Source organism: Rhineura floridana, chromosome 19 (assembly GCF_030035675.1).
Source record: "Rhineura floridana isolate rRhiFlo1 chromosome 19, rRhiFlo1.hap2, whole genome shotgun sequence".
NCBI classification, from domain to species: domain Eukaryota; kingdom Metazoa; phylum Chordata; class Lepidosauria; order Squamata; family Rhineuridae; genus Rhineura; species Rhineura floridana.
This window is the reverse complement of record NC_084498.1, coordinates 20476115-20499879: the sequence shown is the minus strand read 5'-3', so window position 1 is coordinate 20499879 and position 23765 is coordinate 20476115. Positions and strand designations below refer to the sequence as shown.

The following is a 23765-nucleotide window of genomic DNA, read 5'->3' as shown; positions in this document are numbered from 1 at the left end:
TTGTTTCTCCTGAAGAATATCACTAATGCTTCATAACATCTGATCACAAAGAGTACAAATGGCTAGAGCAATGATCCAAGAATGCCCGTGGTGGCTAATGGCAAACAAATAAAAACTATAGGCACAAATGATCAGCAAAGCACTGAAAAGCAGCAATGAAAAAAGTAGCAGCAGAGGGAGCTAAAACAACTTGTACGTGAAACCATAAGGAGCGGCATTTAACACTTGAAAAACAGAGAGAGAAAGAGAGAGAGAACAAATTAACAGCCCCTTGGGTCAAAACCCTACCAGAAAAAGAAAAGCCTTGCCACAGCAGGGGAAAGCCATCAACTTAGGGGCAAGATGAACCTGCCTTGAGTGGAAGTTCCAAAGCCCTAGGTGTGGCTACCAGAAGGGTCTCTCCCACTTTGTAACTCCGATGTCATCAGGACGCATAGCAGAGCCTCTCCAGAAGATCTTTCTGCCTGGGTAGGCTCTTATGGGAGAAGATAGTGGCGAGCACTGGATTTGAAAGACTGGTTTGGATGCAACGTCTAACTGATTTCACATGATGTGAGCTAGACGGGGGCTCGTTCATCCCCTCACTTCCTGCTTTGCGGAAAACCATCGTTTTGCCATAAAGTTGGAACGGGCAAACTGTGCTTACTGCTTACCCTCTAAAAACAGAGTCGTGGTCCAGCTGTGGCTTGTGGTTTGGGGGTAAAGTGCAAACCACAGTTTGTTTGGAGGCAATGGCAAATGGCGGCTTTGCCACAGAAAAGAGGAAATCAGGTTGCACAAGGGGAGGAGGAAGCATATGAGCCGGAGGCTCAGTTGTGTCATGATGACCTGTGGTTGCATGTGAACCAAGCCTTAATCTTTCAGATACAGCAGTGGTTCCCAAACTTTTTTACTGCCGGACCAGTTGAAAATTGCTGATGGTCTTGGCAGACCACTTGATTATCTTTTCTGCCTGTTGTAGTAGTTGCAGTCTTCGGTGCTAGATGCTGTGTGATTTTTAATTGTATTTTGATTGCTGCTTTTATTTCTTATATTGTATTTTATTCTGTTACAATTTGCATTCTATAGAATTCAAATTGTAATACAATAAAATACAATGTAAGGAATAAAAACCAATAAAAATACAATTAAAAATCAGTATTATTATTTAATGCAGACATGCTATGGACCACGTGAATGAAGCTCACGGCCCACTAGCGGTCCACGGACCACACTTTGGGAACCCCTGTGATAAGAGTATCTAATTAAAACAAAAATAGAACAATGTGAATGAAACTAATTTTGTTACTTTTACCTTTTGAAGTAAAGATAAAAGCTCTTGGCATGATGGAAGCATGTTGGTTGGACATACTGCCCGGAAATCAGATTTACTTTTCTTTCCTCTCCACATGTCACTTCAGGTCTTTGGCCAGAAGAGTGGTACGAGGGTGTTTGTGAGATAGCAACCAAGTCGCCGCTACTCACGTTTCCTAGCAAGGAGCCTCTCCGTTCTGTTCTTCAGTACAACTCAGCCATGAAAAACGACACTGTCACTTCTGTAAGTTCCTCCCCCCCCACCTTCCTTCTCAGCTAGTGAATAAACACAGAAACACACTCTTGCATCATGCAACTCCTCCCTTCACAGAACAAACAAATATTAAAAAGGGCTTCACTGAAACCCTAAGCAGAACAAAACGTTGCTGTTGTTGTTATTATTGACATTTATTACCGACCCCTCACCGAAAGGTCCCAGGGCAGGTTATAACAAGTTTAAAATACAGCGTTAAAAACGACCTAAAATCACAGGTGTCTCTCAGGTGGCAAAGGCCAGGGTAAAGAGGTTCACCTTCAGCATTTGCCTAAAACTGTACAGCGAAGGTGCCAGATGCAGCTCAGTCGGGAGGGAGCCACCACATAGAATGCCCTCTCCTGGGCCACCATCACCAACCTGAGCTTCTGAGGGTGGCAGAACTACCAAAATGCCCGCTCTGCTGATATCAAAATCTGAGAGGGTCTGTAGGGGAAGGAGGCAGTCTTCCAGATATTTTACTTATTCATTCATTCATTTGATATCCCCCCCCTTCCTCCCAGAAGGAGCCCAGGGTGACAAACAAAAACACTAAAAACACTCTAAAACATCTTGAGACTTAAGTCATTTTGGGCTTTAAACGCTAACGTGAGCACCTTGAATTGGACCCGGAAACAAACTGGCAACCAGTTTTGAAACAGGAGTTATGTGAGGTTTAAAGAAATATAGGCAAATATGTGGCTAGCAGAGAAATGAGCAGCTGGGATGTTTAGCAGGAAGGAATTGGTAGGAGGAAGGGTTGCTTCTCCCCCCAGGACTCCCACCCCCAATGCTCTAAGACCAAAAAATAAATCCCAAGGGAAGGGATTGCTGGGGACAATCAAGAGGCAGCCAAAGGGATCAGTGCTGTTTTCCCGTCTAAAAGCACTGCTGCCCAGCGCCAGTATTACAAGGCAATTATGGGCTTGGGAACCCTTGGGTCTCCTCCAGACTGTCAGTATTTTTATAAGATGGATTTAATAACGTACTGGAAATTTAGGTTGTACAATGAAAGTGGACTAAAGTGCTCTGTCACTCTAGTGCAACGAATCCACTTTTAAAAATGTGGGTTGTTTTATGTGTTTGGTTGGGAAAGTAATGGGAAGGCACTGAAGAGTGGGATAAATGACTGATTAACAGGAAAGGGGTATAGCCTCCTCACATGCAAACCAGGATGAATGCTCATTGTATAACCTTCCCGCAAAAAAAAATTGGAACGAACACTCCATAAAGACTGACTGTATAACCTCTGCATAAGCTTTGCGCAAGCAAATCAGGATGAATGCTTGGTAAAGAAGCTGTCTGGAGGAGCCCTGTGTTAACCTCATAATGTCTAGCTCTGCCCCAAGTGTTTTTTTTCCAGGGGGGGAGAGAGGGGAAGAGGGAGAGAGAGAGAGAGAGAGAGAATGGCTTCTTTGTTTTTCCTGCTTTGGATACTTGCCTGCCAAAATGTTCAAAGCTGTAGCAGAGGGTAACTTGCCTTTGTACCTTCCTGGCCTTTCAGAAGTCATTTGCGTTGATCCAACTTCCTGCTTGCCTCTCCCATATCATAAGCTGTGGCTTGACGATTCTCCTCTGCCTGCTTGCTTGCTTGAGTTGGAGCAGTTAGCAGATGGCTGCTTATGCTCTTATGAATGGAAGAAAATGAAAAGTTCCAAGGGTAAAGCGGACACCCGGTGGGATTCTTTTCTTTGGCAGACTTCATCCTGACATGTGATGAATTGCATCAAGCTGCATCAGCATTCTTACACCTCACTACTTGCAAGCAAAACACATGATGTTTGCCTTCCCCCAGGATACGTTATGAAATGTTTTGAGTACCTTTTTGTACGCTGCAGAAGGATTTTTATGCTTCCGTTGTTTTAACTCCCTTGGTATAAAATGCAAAATTAATAGCTTTTCAAAGGCGTTCTGCTGATTAAGTAACTGGAACATTTTCAAGGTGTCAATAGAAATGCTGCTGGCAGTTTGGAGTAGCTCCCAAACATCAAAGATGGTGGTGGTTGTTTTTCTTGTTTTGCCTTTAGGCTGAACTGAATGAGTTACGGAGCACCATCATAAATCTTTTGGACCCTCCTCCAGATGTGTCTGCCCTAATCAATAAGCTGGACTTTGCCATGTCTACCTACCTGCTCTCTGTGTACCGTCTAGAATGCATGAGGTAAAATTTTAAACCCTGTTTGTGAATTCCCAGTGGCCTGGTTCGTGTGTCACAGTAAACAGTGGCTTAGCGTGAATGCACGCGCTCCGGGATCGGAGATTATGTCCACTTCACTCCTCACTGGTCGTCTTGCTGGTGCCCGAGGGTGAGCTAGGCCATTGTTTGGCTTAACATGTCATCTGGGGTTGTGGTTTAGCTTTCTCAAGCATAAGCTTATAGGACAAACCTTAATTAAAGGTTTGTCCATGAGAACTAAAACACAAACCTGGGTTTGGGCAACTTGCGAAGCCAAACGTGATGCAGTAGCCAAACAACCAGGGAGAAGAGAAGTGGCCACGTTCTCCTCTCCAGGAGCCCACGTACATTTAAAAAAACAGTATGTTCTTGTGAGCAGGCAGTTATGTGAGTCCTGAAAACCAAATGGGTTTCCTAGCATTTTTGTCAAAAACATGTTGGAAAGCTACAAGCCTCATGATCCCCCATTGGGGAATGCCATCCCATACATCACTTAAAGCTAAGGTGAAGCTTTCTGGGCCTTTTTTTCATGCTAAAGTGATGCTTGCTACCCCCTTCCCCATTATAAGGGTTTTTTTGGAGGAAGGGGGTTGGCTTGCACTCAGGTCCTGCTTTTGAACTTCCCATTCAGGCAGCTGGTGGGCCACTGTGAGAACAGGATGCTGGACTAGACAATGTGCCATTGGTTTGATCCAGCAGGACTTTTCTTATGTTTTATAACGGCTAGATCAGACCAAGGTCTCTAGGAAATCCAGCATGCTTTCCCTAAGAGTCACCAGTCAGATGTTTCTGGAAGCTCACAAACAGGGCATGTTGCTCATTCTCTGTTTTGTGACCAGTGTCCTGATACGCTCAGGTGTGCTGACTTTGAACATCGAGGAGGTGCCATTCGTTAATGATGGCTAACGGATGTTAACAGACTTCTCCATTAATTTAATAGTGAGAGCCAGTGTGGTGTAATGGTTAGAATGTTGGACTGGGACCTGGGAGACCAGGGTTCACATCCCTGCTCGGCCATGAAGTTCACTAAGTAACCTTGGGCCACTCACTGTCTCTCAGCCTAACCTACTTCACAGGGTCGTTGTGAGGATTAAATTGGGAGAAGGAGGAGGACCATGTTTGTGCGCCACCTTGAGCTCCTTGGAGAAAAGGTGGGCCATAAATGTAATACATAAAATAAATAAAAATAAATTTCTTTAATCCTTAAAAGTTATCTAAGAATCAAACCACTCAGCCTAATTCACAGGGTTCAGCTGTGTCTGTTGTTTTTCATTAAGTAATTACAGCTCTGTGCAGGGAGGGGGGAGAGATTTAATCCCTTCCTACCCTAGCCACCATCATCACCCTGGCCCCTCCATCCCCCCAGCTATGAGATTTAATTAAAAAGTTTCCAATAATGGTAGTCGCTGTAGGAACGTTTTTACTAAGCCTTGTAGTCGTACTGGGGGCAGATGGTTCACAGTGGGTTGGCGTTTGGGAGGGAAGGGGCAAACCTCCCCACGAGCTACTTTTCCGATAACAATTCTCCCCACCCCGACCCTGTGGCTATAATTAATTAACGAAAGAAAACAGACATAGCTACATGCTGTGCAATTAAGCATGACATGTAATTCGGTCCTAAGCTAGTGCCTGCTGTATCTTATGCCCGTGAATCACACGTCATCTATTATTTATTTATTTTATTTTATTATTTGATTTATACCCCGCCCTTCCTCCCAGCAGGAGCCCAGGGCGGCAAACAGGAACTCTAAAAACACTTGAAAACATCATAGAAAGACCGTAAAGTACATTAAAACAAGACGTTAAAAACATTTTTAAAAAAAGCTTTAAAAACATCTTTTTTAAAAAGGGTCATGCAAAATACAAGGGAAAGCAAGAGAAGCTGTTTAGCAAAGTGGTACATTCTCCTCCCCCCCCCCCTTCCAGTTTGAATCTCATATTATGGGAGGGAAAAACAACTATTTCATGTGAAGATGTATTTTTAAAAGCCTGCTTCATGTGCATCTCTATGTCTGTACTAATTTTAATGGTGTTTTTAAAAATGTTTTTATACTGTTGTGCACTGCCCTGATGTTTTGTGAAAGGGCAGCATATAAATATATGCATTCTTTATCATTCTTATAGGGTTTTGCGTTCAACGGACCCTGATCGCTTCCAAGTGATGTTTTATTACTTTGAGGACAAAGCTATTCAGAAAGACAAATCGGGTGAGACTATATATTACTGTTCTTACATAAGATAGATTTGTGTGTGCCCAGAGCTAAATAAATGAACTTTTTTACTAGCTTTCCTTTCACATGATTTTGCATAATTATTAAGTTATGGTATTGTTGCTTCCTTCCTAGGGTTAACAGCTTCAGGTTGGGGGAGTCGATTTTTGTTGAGATAATGGCCCCTCCCTGCATGCTGTGCTCCAGACAGAGATGGTGCATGCAGCTAGTTAAGTTTTAAAAAATATATGCACATGTTGACTGTCTAATTTGTATTATATTATTTATTTAATTTAAAGCATTTAAATACCACTTAATCATTAGCATTTCTAAGTGGTGTACATAAAAATAGAACATATGGAAGTTCTGTACTGGTTTGGAGAAGGATTTGAATAGAAATTTTTAAAAAAACATACAGAGAGTAAAATTCATCATAGAACCAAATAGAAACCCAAATCCTACCTTAAAATGCTTGCTGGAACCAGGGCTGTGGAGTCAGTACGTCAAACCTTCAACTCCAACTCCTCTATTTTTCTACTGTCCAACTCCGACTCGGACTCCTTCATAAATGGCAAATGTATATTATTTATTTATTTATTATTTGATTTATATCCCGCCCAGGGCGGCAAACAGAAATGCTAAAAACACTTTAAGACATCATAAAAAGACCTTAAAATACATTAAAACAAAAATTTTAAATTATTAATTTTATTTTGAAGTCAGAGTCGGTACATTACTACCAACTCCGACTCCACCCAAATTTCTTCCGACTCCATGATTCTGACTCCGACTCCACAGCCCTGGCTGCAACAAGAAAGTCTTTGTCATGCGCCTGAAGTTCAGCAAGGGAGGCGCTTGTCTAATCTCAGTTGTGAGTGAGTTACACAAGTTTGGGCAATATCAGCTTGGCAAATCATTAGGCTCCCCCCCCCCCGGGCAGTTTATGTAGATGGCCCTTTGGAGAGAAAAGATCATCCAGCTGCAACAGAGGCAGGCGCTTGGTGTTGTCTTTGCCTCTCTTCGTAGAATCTTTCCCACAGGGTAGTTGGTGGCAGATGTTAAAACCAAAAGTGAATGTCCCATACCACAAAAATAAAACAATAAAACAACAACCACCCCCATATAGCTGCAGAAAGCTTTGCCAGCACACTAATACATCATCTCAGTTTAGCAAATGCCTGGGGGAAAAAAGATGAGTCTTTACCTGACGCAGAAAAGTTATCAAAGGAAGGTGCCAGGCGGACCTCATTAGGGAGCGCATTCCATAGATGGGAAGCCAGTTTGAACCTTTACAAATGGCGGTGGCTGGGCGGTGGAATCTGGGTGTAGGGTAGACTTGTGGCATAACCCAACAGTTGCACTGCTGGAGGGTAAGTAGTAATCATTCTTTAATTCCAGGTAAGACATGTTTTTGGATGGAGGTGCGAATGATGTAAAACTTTTGTCTTTGACTCTGATGAGAAGGGAATCTGTCTCGCAGTTTCAGGGGGAAGATGGACAAAAATCAGCATGTCTAACACTTCTTTTTCTTCTTAAATGCTGTGATATTTCCTCCTTTCAGGCATGATGCAGTGCGTAATAGCTGTTGCAGATAAGGTGTTTGAAGCTTTCCTCAGCATGATGGCTGACAAAGTAAGTTACCCGATGGTAACAAAAAAAATGCAGCTTTTTAGGTAGTTGTTGGACCACAACTCCCATCGTCCCTGATCATTGACTATGCTGGCTGGAGCTAATGGGAGGTGGGATCCAGCAACATCTGGAGGGCCACAGCTTCCCCATCCTTTATAGAGAATTTCACACACCTGGAGCTGTACCTAATGTCCTCTGTCCGCTAGAGCAAGGGTTGTTGCGCTAGTGGATGAGTGAGTTTTAATGTTGCGTAACAGAGGAATCCAATGCTTCAGATGTGTCCTATTGTGCAACAAAGTCACCAGCAACTTGCTTATGCATTCTCTTGTGCAGCGATATTGCTCTGGCACAAAAATCTGTGCCGGCAGAACGAGTATACCGTTCAGTGACTTTAACTTAACACTACATTGGATGTAACCCCTGATCTACTTCCATACTAAGTTCTTCAGCTATCAGATTAGCTTCTCTGCTGTTGTTCTGACACGCTGAACATCTCTTGCATGGAAGAGGCAGACTGAACTTCCCCTAGCCCTACCTCCATCCTTTGCAGTCCATCCTAAAAGCCTTCAGAATGCGTTTGCCCCTGCATTTAGAGAAGTGTGAATCAAGAACAGAGTCGAGCAGACCAAGGGTCGGTTGAGATGCAACGCAGAACTGTGGTTTGGTATTGCCTGAGGGAGCCTTGCTCACAGTTTGTGCAGTCTGGATTCAACAGCAGGCTACCGCTTGCCACTAGCCCAGAAGTAATTGAGAGAATTGAAGCATAGCAAGGGAGAATGAGGAGGGAGTGCATAATTCATACAGTAGGGCCCCGCTTACTGGCGTTCCCTTTTGCGGCGTTCTGCTGATGTGGCGGCTTTCAATTTGGGGAAATTCCCCATTTTAAAGCCAATTTTGCGACATTTTCGCGTTATTTTCGCACGACGCTGCCCATTATAGTCAATGGGTTCCGCTTTATGGCGATTTCCACTTTACGGCAGGGGCCTGGTCCCTAACCCGCCATATAAGCGGGGCCCTACTGTATATGATAGCAATCCGTGACATCCTCATTACATTACACCGCTTTATAGTTCCTTTAAGTGAGATGGAAAAGCAGAGTGGTTTTCTTGGAGAGATCTATTTTATTTATTAAATTTACATCCTGCCCTTCCTTCCAGAAGGAGCTCAGGGTTGCAGACAACACGACAACTAAGGCACCAAAAACATCTTTTAAAAAATCTTTAAAATAAACTTTTGATGATCAGGGGTCATTCTAGTTATATCACAATGCAGCTGCAAATACTGTAGCATTGCCCCCCCCAAATGAACAAGAATGGTTTTAGTGAGCAATGATCAAAAAGTAGGATTGAACAAACTGATGCCGTGTAAACACTTTGCATTGTTAAAACCTTTTTATTCTCCGAAGCATTTTAATCTAAATTGATTTAAATTTAAAATGTTACTGCATTGATTTAGATTGTGTTATTTTGTATCATATTGTGTTATTTATTGTATTTTTTATGCTTTGTATTTCTATGTTCACCGCCCAGAGAGCTATTGCTAGTCGGGCGGTATATAAATTTAATAAATAAATAAATAAAATAAATATTGTCAGTCCTTGGGACAGGGACCTGCTGTCTTGTTCATACTCTGTACCACACTCATTCATGATGCTACATAACTAATCATGAACCGTATTGTGCACATCTAAATAAATCATCTTTCCTAGAACAATCCTAGGCATTTTTATTTGGATTGCAACCTTAACACAGTGATTTATTGACTTAAAAACCAACAGAAAGTCTCATTATTTATTGTTGTGAACCGCCCAGAGAGCTTCGGCTATGGGGCGGTATAGAAATTTAATAAATAAATAAATAAATAAATTATTTTCTTTGATGTGTTTAGCCGAAAACAAAAGAAAACGAAGAGGAGCTGGAGAGACATGCTCAGTTCTTGCTGGTGAATTTTAACCATATTCATAAGAGGATCAGGCGGGTTGCAGATAAATACTTATCTGGCCTTGTAGACAAGTGAGTATTTTTTAATATTGTCCTTATTTTGATGCCTTCTTCCCATCGGCAAAATGACAGTTTCCATTCATTGGGTTGCATCCAACATGAACCCCATTCAGAGTAGACCTGTTGAAATGCCTAACTTCAGTTCATTCATTTTAATGGGTCAGCTCTGAGTGCAATTTAGGTACAGCCATACCATGCATTGAAAGCGCCATTCAACCACTTTAACCGGCTGTGGCTTCCCCCAAAGAATTCTTAGGCACTATAGTTAGTTTCCTCTTTTAACAAGCCTTTTGAGACCTATCCCAGTCTGCGTCTGTGTTAGAATTGCTTAATATGTTTTTTAATAATGTTTTTAACCCTTTTTTAAAGTTTTTTTTTAAAATGTTTTTAACGCTGTTTTGTTTTAATGTATTTTAAGATCTGTTTTTATGATGTTTTAAAGTGTCTTTAGCGCTTTGTTTGCCTCCCTGGGCTCCAGCTGGGAGGAAGGGCGGGATACAAATTAAATAATAAAATAAATAAAAGGGTACCAAGAGTTGTTAGGAGACCACTCTTCCCCTCCCAGAGCTACAGTTAATTCCCAGAGTTCCCTGGGAAGAGGGATTGATTGATAAACCACTCAGGGAAAACAGGGTTGCATTTCCCATAAGAGCAACTGGACCTGCTGTCTCTCTCAGGGAGATCATATGGCGGGGGTGAAGGGGAGGAAGATAGCTGCCCCCAAATGGTAAGACCTGCTGTTTTCCAGACACAGTATTTATTTTGTTTTGTTTTAAGGTTCCCTCACTTACTGTGGAGTGGAAGGGTGCTGAAGACCATGCTGGATATCCTCCAGACCCTCTCTCTGTCTCTGAGTGCAGTAAGTACTTTTACACTAAGCTTTTTGCTACTAGACGATTGCAAAGTCTGCTTACAGAGTTCTTGCTCTGGAACAGAATAGGTTTCTATTTTGCAAGACCTACTTTTAAGAAGACGTATGCGCTTTGCAGAACGATGGTGTGGTTCAGCTGTGTGGCACCAGTACGGTCTTTTGAGTTACACGGTTTAAGAATTTCCCCTAATTGTCTTCTTGTGTCGGGCTGTTCAGTTATATTTCTGTCCTTCGTAAAGGTTCCATTTAGTTCACTCTCTAGAGCACAGTGTTACGCAGAGATTATTTTTCTGTTAACAACTCAGTCTTACAAGTCTCCCCACCTAAGAGTGAGTGTTTTGGATGGGTCACACTAAATACATCGTCACAACTTGGCCATTGGGATAGCTTTATATTGGTTGTGCCAGTAGAGGAGCATGACTGACCATTTCTCTGTTGATACCATTCCCAGCGGCAGCCTAGGAATATTGTACAACACAGTGTTTTTTCAGAGAACCAGGAATGGCTCGTCCACCTAGAATCCATTTTAGTCACAATGGGAGAAACCACATTAATACTACCCTATAACTTGGGGATGGCGAATCTCAGGCCCAGGGGCCAGTTGTGGCTCTCCAGGCCTCTTTCTTTGGCCCTTGGAACTCTTTCCAGACCACACCCCTCTCTGTCCCTGCTTTGCATGCACATACACTTGAGGGTTTTGGCCTCGCTGGAATATGCCCTTGCGCCCTGGTAATGCTTCTTGCTTGCCAGTGTAGAGAAAAGAGAGGGGGGTGTTGAGCATATGTAGAAACTGCCCTTCGGTACGAAGATAAAATTCACATTCATTGCTCTGCTTACTTATGCTTCTGGCCCTGCTCACCTCTGGCATGTGGCCCCAGAAGGTTGCCCAGAAACGAATGCGTCCCTGGGGCTGAAAATGGCTCCCCATGCCTGATATAACTGACTGGCATCCTCCAGGATATTCCATTCCATTTTTCTCTCCCATGATTTTCCGTTCCTCTCCCCAACAGATGCTCACCCTTGTGTGGTCACTGAGCATGCTCAGCCTTCATTGAGTTGTTGAGGTTGTCCTCTTAGGAGTTTTTTTTCCTGGAGATATTTTTTTGTATTTCTGTAAAATGTGGGGTTCCTTCAAGCATGCTGACCCCTCCCTCTGGTTTCTCAGTGGCTGTCTTCTGGCTCTAATATTATTGTCATTCATCACCTGAGTTAACTAACTGGGTTAACTAACCCCTCTAATGGGGGTGGGGTTGATTCTTCATAAAAGCCACATTGAGTGTGTTATTGAAATACTCAGCTGCCGTTATTTCTAAGAACATTAGAAATAGGGTTTGATTCTTGCTAAAGACGTTGCTTTCTTTTTCAGGACATTCACAAGGACCAACCATACTATGACATTCCAGATGCCCCATATAGAATTACTGTTCCTGATACATATGAGGCTAGAGAGGTAAACGTAAAAATGAACAAATTTATTGTGATCTTTTCTGAATATGTATCTTCTCTTCTGCACATGGTTAATGCTTGAGGGTGCCTGTTTAGTAAGGCCTGGCTCATAACGTTTTTCTTTCATTTGGAACGTTTTACAGTTTCAGCAGTCTCACATTGCAGAAATATTAGGCTTATTTGTTTTAATTTTCTTTTTGCTTCCAAGGCCTCTCTCTGAAAGGCAGAGCAGCATTTTGTCCACTGTCTATGGGCTAGAATAGATGTGCTTACCCAGTTCCATTAGGGACGGGAGCAAGAGCTTGCCCCTTCTCTCCACTTGCCTGATGCACTCATCCCATCTCCTGTGTCCCAGATGTCCACACGCAGGGATAGGAACATAGGGTGCTTCCTTATACCAAGTCAGACCATCTAGCTCAGTATAGTCAGCACTGACTGGCAGCAGCTCTGCAGGATGTCAGATGGGGCTTTTTCCCCGCCCTATCTGGAGATGCTGAGGATTGAGCATGGGACCTTCTGCATGCAAGGCAGATGCTGAAACCACTGAGCTGTGGCCCTTCTCTTAACACATAAGAACAGAAGAAGCTTCCTTACTGAGTCAGACCCTTGGTCCATCTAGCTCAGTATTATAAGTAAACAATTGTAGCTAACTAAGTTCTACTTAGAGTAGGCGTATTGAAATTAATGGACCTAAGTTAGTCATGTCTATTAATTTTAATGGGTCTACTCTGATTAGGATTAACATTGGGTACAACCCAAAATAATAACATATTATTACTATTATTATTACTATACTAATAATAATAATATGTGTGGGCTTGAACTCCGTGATCAATATCCCAGATAAAATCCAAGAATCATCTGCACAGCTTGGAACTATACGTGTTAGATATTTTACATGTTTGCCTGATCTAGCCCAATGTTTGCTTTATTTTACTCTTATTATTCAGCACAAGAATTAATTTTACTAGCTGACTGTTTTGTGCCTCTTTTCAGAGCATTGTAAAGGATTTTGCTGCACGCTGTGGAATGATTCTCCAAGAAGCCATGAAATGGGCTCCCTCCGTCACCAAATCTCACTTGCAGGTAACTTCTGCGTTATGATGTTGTGAATGCATTACGGCTTCAGGTGTGGCTGAAGTTTGATTTTGAATAGAAAATGTGGAGGTATCGCATCTTAAATGAGGCTTCCCAAGGGAAGGAATGCCAATTTTAAGTATTTTGTATTATACGTTGTTTTCAGTTTTCTAGTTTTAATTGGGTTTTATCCAATTAAATATTATTATATATTGTTAAGTTGCTTTGAGATTTTTTTTGTAAAAAGCAACTAACAAATGTAGTAGGTGGTGATGATGACGATGATGTCGTATCTTCTCATATGGTGCCTCCTATGACGCATGTGTAGATCATCTAAAAACAAGAAATATTGTCTATTTCTTGCTTTGGAAATACTGTTTTTGCCTTTATGCAAATTTAATCAATAGGTGAACTGACTGAAACTCATAAGATTAAATAGCAATTCTTGAATCAGCTCTGCTTATTATCTCTGTGTGGGTGTGTCTTCTTAACAAGCAAGAAGCCAGTTTTTCCTCTTCCAAGGGCACAAGTTTTAACATGGAAGTGAAAAGTACACTTAAATGGCTGGAAATGAAGATGCACTGGGTTTTTTGTGAGGCGACTGGCTTGATTGCTGTGAAAGGGGACCAAACTGCATATGATAACGTCCACGCTTGTTAGAGAAAGAATGCTTGACCTAGCCACTTCTGTTTTTATTATTATTATTTATTTATTATTTCAATTTATATACCGCCCTTAGCAGAATAGCTCTCAGGGCGGTGAACAAACAAGATAAAATACAATATATCATAGTAAAAAATCACAAAAACATGTACAAACAAACAACAGAAAGCACAACAAAAACGAAATAGAACACAAATGAAGAAGGATACATGTTAAAAGTAGAAAGATTAAGAAAATTAAAAGATTAAAATGCCTGGGAGCATAAAAAGGTCTTTACCTGGCGCCGGAAAGATAGAAGTGTAGGCGCCAGGCGTACCTCTTCGGGGAGGCTGTTCCACAACTCGGGCCACCACAGAAAAGGCCCTAGATCTAGTAACCACTAGATTGTTTTTAAGAATGAGCAGCTGTGAGGGCCTGATCTAGAAAGTGTGCCAGTTTATTTCTATAAACCACACCCCTCCACCACCACCCAGCTGCTGTTTGCTTCCAACAGAGTCGCTCGTCATGAACACCACCTGCAGGACATACAGCAAAGAGGGCTGGCGAGCAACTTATGGGAGGGAACTGGCTCTGAGCCCTGATGCAGATTGGGAGTGTGCTCCAGTTCAGGCCCCGTCCCGCATGCTCATCAAAATACAACTGTCCAGCTTTAAGCAAGCTTTTAAAAAGAAAAACTAACAACAGCACATGTAGTTTGGCCTTGAGCCGTCAAGGGCTCGACAAAATCACATTAATGTTTCTTCATCGTGCTTGTGGGTGTTTCCTATACAGGCAGTTCACAAATGTGTGAGATAGAAGAGTTTGCAGCTGGAATGTGTAGAGAGAGAAGATAGAGTGCTGTGATTTTCCAGCTGGGGTACTGCCATGTTGCCCTTGAAGTGTCTGCTGCAGGAGTGCTGGTGCCACGATGCTTTTCCTATCGTATTTGTGAATTAAAGCAAATATTGCAAATATAGCAGAACTCTCCAGTACATTCGCTCTTTCACCCATAGAATGTGGCAGCTCAGCCCTGGAGCATATCACTGCTCGGGGTGGGGTGGGGAAATGGGCCGCGCATAACAGTGCTTAATCTGCAGAGCGGTGGCAAAGGGCAGCACTTGAAATCCGCTTCCACTGAAACAAGTCCCTCCCTGCCTCTTTCAGGAATATTTAAACAAGCATCAGAACTGGGTATCGGGCTTATCGCAGCACACGGGTCTGGCGATGGCCACGGAGAGCATCCTCCACTTCGCAGGCTACAACAAGCAGAACACTACGCTGGGGGTGAGTGAGGACGATCCCCTCTGTGGTTATATGACCAGAGCTTGTTGTGTGCTTTGTTGATTTTGGGACTTATTTTATATAAGCAAAACATAGTGCTTTCTGTGGACAAGGCTTTCATTAAAGAGCAGTGTGCTATGAATTCATACAGTTTTCTATCTTCAGAGTCCTGTAGCACAGTAACAGGTTAATCTTGTAACAAAGAGCCTGAGCTTGCTCCTTTTCTACTCCCTCCCTGTTCCTTCTGTGTCACATTTCTTAGATCATGAGCCTGAGGACAGGGAATGTCTTAGAAGTGATATTTGTAAGCCGCTCTTTTTGGGGAGCTGATGAGCAAGATAAAAATGACAGTACCAACAACAGTTTCCCAACCTTTGGGTCCCCAGATGTTGCTGGACTACAATTCCCATCGTTCCTGACCATTGGCCATGCTGGCTGGGGCTGATGGGAGTCAGGGAATTCACTGTCACAAGATGTCGCGCTGTGCGCTGGCTTAGATTACTTTAAAGGGGGATTGGATGGATTCATGGGCCATATCTACATTATACATTTAAAAAGTAAATGTACTGCCTTCAAGTCAATTCCGACTTATGGCGACCCTCTGAATAGGGTTTTCATGAGGCTGAGAGGCAGTGACTGGCCCAAGGTCACCCAGTGAGCTTCATGGCTATGTGGGGATTCAAACCCTGGTCTCCCAGGTCATAGTCCAACACCTTAACCGCTACACCACACTGGCTCTCCGTTTAAAGCACTAGGATACCTTTTTTAACAGCCATGGCATCCCCCAAAGAATCCTGGGGGGGGGGAGCTGTAATTTGTGAAGGGTGCTGAGAATTCTTAGGAGACCGCCATTCCCCTCACAAAGTTGCAGTTCCCACAGTGGTTTCACGTTCAGTCCCTCTTCCAAGGGATCTCTGGGAATTCTAGTTCTGTGAGGGGAATAGGGTGTCTCCTCACAATGCTCAGCACCCTTCACAAACCAGCTCTCCAATTCCTGTTGAAGAAGGGGTCGCCAGTAGGAAGAACAACAATGGGAGTATGCGCCTGTTGTGTCGTTGTATGCTCCCAATGCTTACGGGTTTGACTAGGCATTTAAGAAGTTCCTGTATTATATAAAATAGTGTTTTGGCACCTACCCTTTGAAATTCGCTCCCCTGAAAAATTAGTCAGGCGCCATCTCTGTTAACCTTTTCTGTGCCTACCGAAATCCTTCCTCTTACAACATGCCTTTTAAGTAGAGACCTTCTCCCAGTCTGCGTCTGTGCTGGATTTTTTTAAAATGGTTTTTATTATTATTATTGATTATTGATTATTTTAAATTATATACCGCCCTTAGCAGAATAGCTCTCAGGGCGGTGAACAAACAAGATAAAATACAATATATCATAGTAAAAAATCACAAAAACATGTACAAACAAACAACAGAAAGCACAACAAAAACGAAATACAACACAAATTAAGGATACATATTAAAAGTAGAAAGATTAAGAAAATTAAAAGATTAAAATGCCTGGGAGCATAAAAAGGTCTTTACCTGGCGCCGGAAAGATAGAAGTGTAAGCGCTAGGCGTACCTCTTCGGGGAGGCTGTTCCACAACTCAGGGGCCACCACAGAAAAGGCCCTAGATCTAGTAACCACCCTCCGGGCTTCCCGATGAGCTGGTACCCGGAGGAGGGCCTTAGATTCTGAACGAAGTGAACGGGTAGGTTCATAGCGAGAGAGGCATTTTAAATATGTTTTGTGTTTTTAAGATGTTTTAAAGTGCTTTTAGTGTTTTGTTCCTTGTTTGCTGCCCTGGGCTCCTTCTGGGAAGAAGGGTAGGATATAAATTTAATAAATAAATAACATATATATATTTTGTAGGCAACCCAGTTAACTGAAAGGCCCGCCTGTGTGAAGAAGGACTACTCCAACTTCATGGCTTCACTCAACTTGCGCAATCGTTACGCTGGAGAAGTAAGTGCCGCAGTTCCAGCTCTAGAACATAAAGCCAGGGCTTATGGTTTGTTTCTGCCATGCACTGGTGGCGAGGTGCAAAGCGGGCAAGATAGATGCATTTATTGTAAACCATTTACTGAGACATGCGGGCTGGGTCAAAGTCTGAAACACATTTTTGAATTCTATACCTTTTAGCTTTTCTGTGGTTCAACTGAGCTGAAAATCTCTCCTTAGCCACTGAATAATTTACAAACAATCATTTGGCGGCTAAGATAAGCACCTGAGTTTTAAAGGCTTTTCTGCATCATGTTAGCTGAGGGGAAATTCTCTTATTTATTTATGTGTTTAAAATATTTATGTCCCGCCCTTCTACCCTACAACAGGGCACTCAGGGCGGCTACAATAAAATCGCACACGTATACAATAAAATACACAATAAAACATTGTAAATTACAGTAAATTAAAATGTATAAAATACTATTAAAATACATAAAATGCATTATGCATACACATACAAACATAGAACATGTATTTATGTGCATACACATATAAGAAGGTGAGAATAAAAGAACTTAAAAGAGAAAAATAAAAGAGAAAACAAACTTAAAACAGTGTCAGGCTGACCCGTCAGTCCCAACCAAAGGCTCTCTGGAACAAAATAGTTTTTACAAGTTTCCGGAAGACCATGAGGGAGGGAGCAAAGCGGGCTTCTTGGGGCAGGGAATTCCAAAGTCTGGGAGCCACAGTTGAAAAGTCTCTCTCCCGCCTCTGAACAGGTGGCTGGGATGATTCAGTACTGTAACACCACAGGCCGCACTTCGGATCTCAATAAACTAATGATCAAGCAGCTCAACGATGCCCTAGAACCAGGCCAGCCAGAACACTACACTCAAGCCATGTTTAAGATGACAGCCATGCTAATAAGTAGCAGAGGTAAGGATTAAAATGTGCTCTGCCTTGCTCTGTGTGCTCGTGTGTGTGTAAGAGAGAGATTGTACTTAAAGAAACATTTTCATTTGATGCTTTTACTTATAAATCAGTCTAAGAGATAATTGTATCCATTAGTTCAGTCTTTCCCTACCTTTGGGTCCCCAGATTTTGTGAACTACAACTCCCATCAGCCCTGCCAACATGGCCAATGGTCAGGAATGATGGGAATTGTAGTCCAGCAACATTGGGGGACCCAAAGGTTGGGAAAGGTTGCTTTAGTTGATTGGGAAATAATTATTCAGCTTCATACTACTGCAAGGATGACTATTAGTCATTGTATTTATATGCCATAAGATCCCTGGGCAGGTTACAATTATTTATGTGTCTAAATATTTATAGACCACACTTTTCATTAATAAAATACAACAAGGAGGTATACAACATAGAAAATTACAGTAACGTCAATGAAAACATCAATAAAAGCTGGTGGCAGGGGTAAGGAAATGCATGTTTCAAAGACCTATCTGAATGACAGTTTTCAACAGATGTCTAAAGATGAGCAGGGATGAATCCTGCCAAGCCTCTACTGGCAGGGAGTTCCACAGGCTCAATCCCTAGAAAAGTCTCTCTGTGTCTCAGAAGTGCCCCATCAGAGGATCTCAGTGATTGAGGTGAAACATTAGGGATCAGGTGGTCCTTAAGGTACTTTGGGCCCAAATTGTTTTAGGGCTTTTTGAACAGAATATACAATTATAAAAACAGATAAATCACTTACAATTAAAAAACAAGTAAGACAGTCCCAAACCTTTCCATTTCAGACACCGACCCTCAGCTCTTGCATCACCTGTGTTGGGGCCCTCTGCGAATGTTTAGCGAACACGGCATAGAAACAGCCATCGCTTGTTGGGAATGGCTGCTTGCTGCTAAGAATGGAATAGAAGTGCCGGTAAGGAAAACAAAATTACATACAGCACAATCTAAGACCCATTTACTCAGAAATTAAGTCCCAGTGTGTTCAGTGACCCTTACTCTCCCTAGTAACTCTCTCTAGGGTTGCAGCCCTAGATTTGTGCTCTGGGAGAAATCTGAAATACAATCTGAAACTAAAATAAGGTCACCTCCATGCCATACATTTAAAGCACTGTTATACCACCATAAGAGTCATGGCTTTCCCCAGACTTCCCGGAAGGAGTGCTGGCTGGTGATTGTCTCTGAGTGAGCTCTATCTCAGAGGAAGCTTATTTCAGTTAAAAGCCAGTCAAGAGGAATTTTTGACTGGCGTAAATGTTCTCCAAGATAAAAGGGGAACCGAAGAGATTATCCACGGAACTCCGTCGAGCTGTAGATTGCTAGATTTGATCAGGAATCCCCCTGAGATAAGAAGGCATTTCTAGCAGCGGAAGACAGAGCCTGGATTTCCAACAGGCTGTGCTGAAAGTAAGCGAGATGTTTTTTTCCTTCTCTTTTAAAAACGTTTTTAACGAGCTAGCCTCCTTCTGTCCAAATCTTATCAACTAACTTAAATTACTATCGTAAAAGAGACTTGTTTACGAATCGGCAACTCAGAAACTTGGGTGAGTCACACCTTTTTTGTATTATACAAAGCTAAGGAAGAAGGGAGCAATTCAAAGAACCTGCTTTATTTTTTATGACAAAAAGCTGGCTTAAAGCTGGAATTACAAAGATTAAACGGATAAGAGGTAACTTATTAGATAAGATGATTTGATTATTTGAAGGAAATATATCTGAAAATATTTTTTTTATTTTTTTTTATTTTGGATTTTTTTATTTTTTAACGAATCTGCTGTTCGTGTATCTTACTAACTGCTGGATGCTGAGAACTGGATTTGTTTTACATTCCTGAATGTGCTGGAGATAAGAACTGTGTTGGTTAAACAGGCCTGGAATATTAACTTTTTTGTTGCTGGGAGAAAAGAAACTGTTTGCCTCTACATTGGCTAATAATAGAAAAGGTTTTTTTTTTCAAGAATGACAACTAAGAAAGCAGCCAAAGTTTTGGAGCGAAGAGTTTCAATTGATACACAGGAAGGGATGGACATGTTCCAGAAAATTATGGAGGGATTTAGTGATTTTAAACAAGAGTTGAAACAAGAGATGAAACAGGACAGACAACAACTTAAAGATGAATTTTGCAATATGAAAAAGGATTTTAAAGATTTAGAAGATCATATTAAAACAGAAGTGGGTGAGATTAAAAATAACATTGGGCAATTAACACAGGATGTAAAAAATGTTAAAGATAAGGTGCAAACCTTAGAGAATAGAATAGATATTACAAATATGGAATTGGAAAAAAAATTGGACTGTATTGCTGTTATCGAACTTAGAGATAAAGAACATTGCTTGAGATTCTGTGCAATTCCTGAGGAAACAGGTGAAGATATCAGAGAGAAAATTGTTAATGTTTTGGCAAAATCCTTCGACATGAAAGAAGATCGGATTGAATTTGAAATAGACAAAGTTTATAAAATTAATTCCAGATATGCAACAATAAAAAAAATCCCAAGAGATGTGCTTGTTTATTTTTTTAAAAAGAGGACCAGATATATGGTTTTGCAACATCATTTTAACAATGTCTTCAAAATTGACGGTAAAGAAATACAGGTGATGAAGGAAATTCCTGTTAGGCTTCTACGTAAGAGAAAAGATTACGCTTTCTTCACAGAAAAACTTAAACAATGTAAAATTCAATTTAGATGGGATGTTCCAGAGGGAGTGATTTTTACATTTAGACAACAGAAGTATCGATTAAATACTGTTCAAAAAGCAAGAGATTTCTTGAGAAAAGCTTCAAAAGACATGGAAGAAGATAAACTCAAAGATATGGATATAATTCCTGGGAAACAAAGTCAACAGAAACAGGTAGAGGAAGAAAAGGATGATGATGGATCAAAGGGAGCAACAGGCACAGACTTTTCTAAAATACATGCTTAAAAATGGATTACAAATATCTAGCTTGGAATATAAATGGAGCTAATTCATCGCAGAAGAGAAAGAAAGTATTTCATTATTTGAAAAAATTAAAATTGGATATAATTTGTTTACAAGAAACTCATATTAAGAAGAAAGATTCTAAATATTTAATTTGTAAAAATTTGGGTGAAGAATTTATTTCGGCAGGATTCAAAAAAAAATGGTGTGGCTCTTTATATTAATTCACAATTGTCTCCTAAATTGATATTATTGGATGATAGTGGCAGATTTGTGGGAGTTGAAATCACCATTCAGGGTACAAAAATTTTGATAGTGGGCATTTATACTCCTAATGAAGATAAAACAAGGTTTTATACTGGACTTATGGAAAAATTATCAGAGTTTGCATATGATCATTGGTGTGTCATGGGTGATTGGAATGGGGTAATTTCACCAAAAATGGATAGACTTTCTGAGAAAAATATTAAAGAGACACAGGGCAAACTGCCGAAGATCTGTTTCGAATTGATGGAAAATTTAGAATTGGTGGATGCTTGGAGATATATAAATGACAATGCAAAGGAATTTACTTACTTTTCAGAAAGACATAAAACATTTTCGAGGATTGATATGATTTGGATGTCTAAAAATTTAGTGAAAGATATTTCCAAGATGGATGTGTTACCAAAAACCTTTTCGGATCATAATCCAGTGATATTGACTTTAAAAAAAAATCTTGGATTTAGATGGAGACTAAATGAATCTTTATTACAGAATGATAAAATAGTGCAGGAATGTAAGAAGAAATTAAAAGAGTTTTTTGAACACAATTTACATAAAGGAGCAGATGAAAATATTGTTTGGGATACAAGTAAAGCATTTATGAGGGGATATTTTATTAAATGTAATTCTGAATTAAAAAAGAAGAAACAGAAAATGCAATTCATCTTTGAAGAAATAAAACAAAAAGAGGAAGAATTGAAAAAGAATCCAACTAAAGCTTCTACTGTAAATCAAATTAAAATGTTACAGAAACAAGTGTCAATGTTGACAGTTAGAGAAATTGAAAGGAAATTAAATTTTGCTAAACAAAGGACTTTTGAATTTGCAAATAAACCGGGGAAATTGCTAGCATATAAATTAAGAAAAGAACGACAAAAAAATCTTATTTTAAAGATACAAGAAGGAGATGAGATGTTGACAGACAATTTAAAAATCCAAAGGGTTTTCCATCAATATTATTCAACTTTGTACAAGTGTCAGGAAATTCCCTCAGAAAAAATAGAAGAGTATATATCCAAACAGAATTTGCCTAAAATTACAGATCTTCAGAGACAAGCTATTAATGGTCCTATTACATCAAGAGAAATATCTGAGGCTATAAGTAAAATTAAATTAGGAAAGGCGCCAGGACCGGATGGACTATCAGCAATGTATTACAAATGCTTGGAGGAGGAACTTTTACCACCTTTACAGTATACAATGAATTCTATTTTACAAGAGGGGAAGATACCAGATAGTTGGAAAAATGCCAATATAACATTAATACCTAAAGAGGAGCAGGATTTAACTAAAACAAAAAATTGTCGGCCAATATCTTTACTGAATAATGACTATAAAATTTTTACAATGATTTTGGCTGAAAGAATGAAAATAATATTGCAACAATTTACTCAGGAACATCAAGCGGGGTTTTTACCTAAAAGACAATTACGTGATAACGTCAGGAATGTCTTGAATGTGTTGGAATATCTAGAACAGCGAAATGACATACAAGCTGCTTTGATTTTCTTGGATGCTGAGAAAGCATTTGATAATTTGAATTGGAAATTTATGTTTAAGGTTCTAGAGCAAATGGACTTTGGAGATAAATTTATAAAATGGATCAGATCGATTTATACATCACAGAAGGCACAGATAATTGTCAATGGGGATTTAACGGACTTATGTGAAATACAAAAGGGTACAAGACAGGGATGTCCATTGTCCCCCCTTCTATTTATTCTGGTTTTAGAAGTGCTGCTTAGAGACATAAGGCAAGACAAAAGGATTTCGGGAATAAAGATAAAAAAAGAGGAATATAAATTGAGAGCATTTGCTGATGACTTGATAATTGTATTAGAAAATCCCTTGGAAGGAATCAAAGTATTGATGGATAAATTAGAAGAATTTGGACCATTAGCAGGATTTAAGATCAATAATCAAAAAACGAAGATGTTGGTGAAAAATTTATCTTTAAGAGATCAAAAAGAGTTAATGGAGAAGATAGATTTTAAAATAGAAGAAAAGGTGAAATATTTAGGTATCATTATGACAAATAAAAATTCAAAGTTGTTTCATAATAATTATGAAAAACTATGGACAGAGATTAAGAAAGATTTGTTAAGATGGGATAAATTACAGTTGTCATTAATGGGTAGAATATCTGTAATAAAAATGAATGTATTGCCGAGAATGATGTTTCTATTTCAAACAATACCTGTCATATCTTCTGACCTACCTTTCAAACAATGGCAAAAAGATATTTCTAAATTTGTTTGGCAGGGGAAAAAACCAAGAGTTAAATTTAAATTATTACAAGACGCCAAAGAAAGAGGAGGGCTGGGATTACCAAATTTGAGACTTTATTTGCTGCTTGTTGCTTAGTCTGGATAAAGGAATGGATTCTATTGAGGAATAAAAGATTATTGGATTTGGAGGGTCACAACCTGAAGTGGGGATGGCATGGATATCTATGGTATGATAAAGTAAAAGTTAATGTGGATTTTAATAATCATTTTATAAGACGTCCTTTGTTGAATATATGGAATAAATACAAAACAAGGTTTTTTTTGAAAATACCACTATGTGTTTCAAGTCAAGAAGCATTTTATAGAAGAGAAATGGCTGGAAAAGAGAAATGGTTAACTTACCAAGAACTATTAGAAAATGTGCATGGTGAATATATAATGAAAGAGAGAGAACAACTAATAAAGGAAGGATATAGTTCACAATGGTTTGCCTATTTACAATTGTTAGAAAGATTTAAAATGGACAAGAAAATGTATGGGTTTGAAATAAATAAATCTGATTTTGAAATAGGTT

The 23765-nt window shown here is 40.2% G+C and overlaps 1 protein-coding gene across 2 annotated transcripts in view; it reads left to right on the top strand.

Annotated features, from left to right (window-relative positions):
* PI4KA (phosphatidylinositol 4-kinase alpha) overlaps positions 1–23765 on the top strand; it is a 105446-nt gene that overhangs the window by 53060 nt on the left and 28621 nt on the right. For both annotated transcript variants that reach the window (XM_061602491.1, XM_061602490.1), the window contains exons 21-32: positions 1401–1537; positions 3574–3707; positions 5847–5929; positions 7494–7564; positions 9449–9573; positions 10339–10420; positions 11799–11882; positions 12875–12964; positions 14762–14881; positions 16743–16835; positions 17594–17750; positions 18566–18693. In XM_061602491.1, the coding sequence (XP_061458475.1) occupies positions 1401–1537; positions 3574–3707; positions 5847–5929; positions 7494–7564; positions 9449–9573; positions 10339–10420; positions 11799–11882; positions 12875–12964; positions 14762–14881; positions 16743–16835; positions 17594–17750; positions 18566–18693 (1304 nt within the window). The remainder of the gene's footprint in view (positions 1–1400; positions 1538–3573; positions 3708–5846; positions 5930–7493; positions 7565–9448; positions 9574–10338; positions 10421–11798; positions 11883–12874; positions 12965–14761; positions 14882–16742; positions 16836–17593; positions 17751–18565; positions 18694–23765) is intronic.